At 54.8% G+C, this 3709-nt stretch overlaps 1 protein-coding gene across 1 annotated transcript in view; it reads right to left on the bottom strand.

The window, feature by feature from the left end:
* LOC101343045 (ficolin-1) overlaps positions 1–3262 on the bottom strand; it is a 9261-nt gene extending 5999 nt beyond the window's left edge. Inside the window, exons 1-3 of the mRNA XM_023742633.1 lie at positions 3151–3262; positions 1281–1394; positions 202–246 (exon numbers count right to left, since the gene is read on the bottom strand). Of these exons, the coding sequence (XP_023598401.1) occupies positions 202–246; positions 1281–1394; positions 3151–3232 (241 nt within the window). The 5' untranslated portion in view covers positions 3233–3262. The remainder of the gene's footprint in view (positions 1–201; positions 247–1280; positions 1395–3150) is intronic.
* Between the last annotated feature and the right edge of the window lie 447 nt (positions 3263–3709).

Here is a 3709-nt window from a genome sequence, read left to right as displayed (position 1 = left end):
TCTGCCTCTCTCCCTATCCTCTCTCTCTCTCTCCCTAGCCCCTCTCTCTGCCTCTCTCTGTCTCTGTCTCTCTCACAGTTACTTTCTCTCTCTCTCTCCCTCTCTCTCTCTCTCTCTCTCTCCCTCTCTCTCTGTCTCTCTCTCTCTCTCTCTCTCTCGGAGGTCCCACTCAGGGGTCTTCATCCTTTGTCACGTTGTTACCTTTGGGCCCTGCCTTTCCAGGGATGCCAGGTGGACCTTGATCTCCTGCAAATCCAAAGACATCATTTAGCACAATACAACCTAAACGATTGTACTTGGGAAATTTTGCCCCGAGTAGTAAGAGCCCAGCTGCCTCCTATTCTAGCTCCTGATGAACCCCTGGGACTCGGAGCCGGGGGTGACCACGGGTGGGGTGCCGCTTGTCACGGTTGCAGCGTGCTGGTCAGAGCCGCCTGGGCAGTGAGTTCTGGCGGCCGCGTGGGCATTGCTGTCTTGCGTTTGCTCTTTGGGTACACCCTGGGTGGGACCCTCTTGGACCACAGACCCAGGTCCCTGCCCTCCAGAGCGCTGCTGTCTAATGAGGGACAGGACTAGAACAAGGAACACCCCTCAGACTCCTAGTCACACCAGATCCCCATGAGGGGAGGGATGCTCTGTGCAGAGGGTCCTGTGAGGGAGGGGCTGGATCTGTACTGTTCCCAGGCCTCCAGACTCCCCAGAGGCTGGGATGGGAGACCCTCCCTCGATGCAGGTTCTGAGGGACACCAGGAGTGTTACCAGTACAGTGTGTGGAAGACGAGACGCCCTGAGCACGGATCTCAGCCAAGCTCATTTTGGGGCTAGGGGCACTGGGTGTATCCTGAAGCTGATCCAGGTTCAAGTCCAGCTCCACCCCTCACCAGGGTGAGGACTGGGGAAAGGTCTGTAACTTCCCTTGGCTGGGTGTCCTCACCTGTTGCAGGTAGAGGAGATTCACACCTAGGGCTCAGGTGAGAAGGCGGAGGAACGAGGAATTGGAAGTCCAGTCAGTGTCCACAGAGAGCGGAGGCGGATCAAGACCGGACATCGCTGTTCCGCCCAAGCACGCCCACTGAGCCGCCATGAGGAATTAGGACACGGCTGCTCTCCAGGTGCTTCCCGGACCTCAGCTGAGCCCTGGGTGTCAGCTGCTAACAGGGCTGTAAGCAGCGCCAGGACCCAAGCCCCCTCTCTGAGAGCCACCTGGGGCATTGCCCACCTTGGGATCTGATTTAGGAAGAGCAAGAGGTCAGCAGCCCACACCACGACCCAGCACATACCTCTCCCTCCTTTGGCGCCTGCTTCTCCCTTGGGCCCTGGGGCTCCAGGCACCCCCGGGCAGCCTCTGAGAATGCTGAGCTTGTCGGAGCCCTCCAGACCCACCATCTTCACCTCTGAAGAAAGACACAAGGGGCCTGTCAGCACGGGCATCCTGGGCCAGAAAGGCCCTGCAGAGCTGGCAGACAGGCCGCCCATGAGTGACTTTGCCCCTCAGGGACAGTGGGTCAGGGCAGCTGCCAAGACGCCAGCCAGTGTCACAGCCTCAGCTGGAGGGTCAGCCCGGGAGCGAGGCGTCCTCGCTGTAGTGGGGGCTGGGCCTCTGCTCCCCCTGGGGCAATGGGCAGTGAAGGCCGGAGGGCTGGACTAGGGGCAGGTGGAGCCTGAGGGAGAATCTGGCACCCCAGTCACTCAACCCTCTGAGCCTCCGTCCCCTCAGCCTCAAAGTGGGGATAATAATAGGACAGTGGGGGAGGATTAGATCAGACAATGCAAATTAAGAAAAAATCTTATATAACTCATGACATTCAGAAACAGCTCCATAAACAATGACTAGTTTCAATAAATAACAACAATCATTATTTGTAAGGAACTTGGGTCACCAGGCATTTCCAGTCCCAGAGCTTGGGAATGTAATCAAGCAATTACAGAGCTGGAGGGTTCCTCTAGGTTCCCCTAGAGAGGGGAGGTCACAGAGGGACAGCAAGCTAAGGCAGGAATGGAGCAAGTAGAGGCTTTATTTACTTCGTTTAAAAACTATTCTTAAATTTGTTGGTTACTAAACAAACATAAGCTCCTAAGAGAAAACTTGGAAAACATGGAGTGAGCATTGCTCTCATGGAGACAACAAGCAGCCACCACTGGGGATGCATCTCCTTTCAGTCCTTCCCGCCCTCCTTCCACGAGACCTCCTTCCACGATGTACTATTGATGCCTGCTCTATAAATGTCATCAGACACCTCTGGAGGTGGCCGGCTCTGTCGTTAGGAAAAACGTCTCACCAAGAGTGGTACAGAGCCCCTGCCCCAGGACCATGAGGCAGCTCGCCGTCCCCCTTCCGAACACTTGCCCTCATCTACTGACTCCAACTCCTTGGGACAAGTGCCCAGAATCTGCATTTACAAAAATTATTATGGTAAAATATATAGAACAAAACAGTTGCGATGTTAACCGTTTTGGGGGTATTCAGTTCAGCGACATCAATGACAATCAGCGTATTGTACTTCCATCACTACTGTCCACTTCCAAAAGATAGAAGTCAGCGTTCCTAACCACGCCCTCCATGTGAGTTTGAGAGGCATCGCTTTGGAGGATGCTAGAATGCCCTCCAGGGAGCCCACTTCCTTGCATTTAAGTGCCTGCAAGTCGATTCCAATTCATGGTGACCCTTTGTGTGCAGAGTAGAACTGCTCCGTAGGGTTTTCAAAGCTGTGACCTTTTGGAAGGAAATTGCGAGGTATATCTTCTGAGGCTCCTCTGGGTGGCTTACAACCACCAACCTTCTGGCTAGAAGTTCAGCACTTCACCATGTGCACCCCCCAGAGAGTCCAGGAGGATGAAAAGGTAAACACTTATACCCCTCCTCAGTGGCAGAATCGAGCCTGTCTGTGAAGCCTCATGGTGCAGAACATGGGCTCCAGAGCCAGAGAGACCTGGTTTTCAGTTTGCTCCTTCCCTCTCGGCTGTGTGGCCTTGGACAAGTCACTCAGGCTCTCTGGGCCTCAGACTCCTCATCTGAGGATGAAACAGAGCTGCTGGGAGTCTTGGGAAGAAGATGGCTGCAAGGGCTCAGCTCAGTGCCTGGGACGCTCTGAGTGGCCAAGGCGTGATGGTTATCAGCTTTTAGGGACCAGAAAACTGGATCGGTCTCACCTGGACAGGTGTCAGCAGCCTGGACAGTCAGGGCCTGGAGGCTCAGGAACAGAATGAGGTGGACAGCGGGCCCCAGGGCCATGGTGGCTCTGCTCAGCTCCACCACCGCTGGTCTTTGACTTCAAAGAGGCTTCCAGCTCTTATAGGGCTGGGGAAGCAGCCCCACCCTTGGGCTGTGATTTCTCAACTCCCATGGGGACACTACTTCCTATACATTGTTCGGTTGCCTTAGCAGGAGGCATGACATAGCACCCAGCAAGCTGCACCTTCACTGGACTCCTTCCTCCCAGCAAGGACACCCTGCTCCCCGACAAGAGGCTTCAAGGCCCCTCTGGGGAAACAGTGTGTGGCTTAAGGAGAGCCCAGCCTCCACCTCGCCTCTCATCCCCAGCTCTGCCCAAATAATCCCCTGAGGCCCCCACCCTGGATAAGGAACGGTTTGCTGCAGATATTTCTCCCCCTCATCTGAATTCTCAGAATACTAAGGGTGCTTGGTGTAAAGGCAGGGAAAAATTTTGAGCGCCGCAGTAGTTAAGAGCTCGGTTGCTAACTAAAATGT

The sequence above is a fragment of the Trichechus manatus genome, unplaced genomic scaffold (genome assembly GCF_000243295.1).
Source record: "Trichechus manatus latirostris isolate Lorelei unplaced genomic scaffold, TriManLat1.0 scaffold00214, whole genome shotgun sequence".
Lineage (NCBI taxonomy): Eukaryota > Metazoa > Chordata > Mammalia > Sirenia > Trichechidae > Trichechus > Trichechus manatus.
This window is presented reverse-complemented; position numbering and strand designations above follow the sequence as displayed.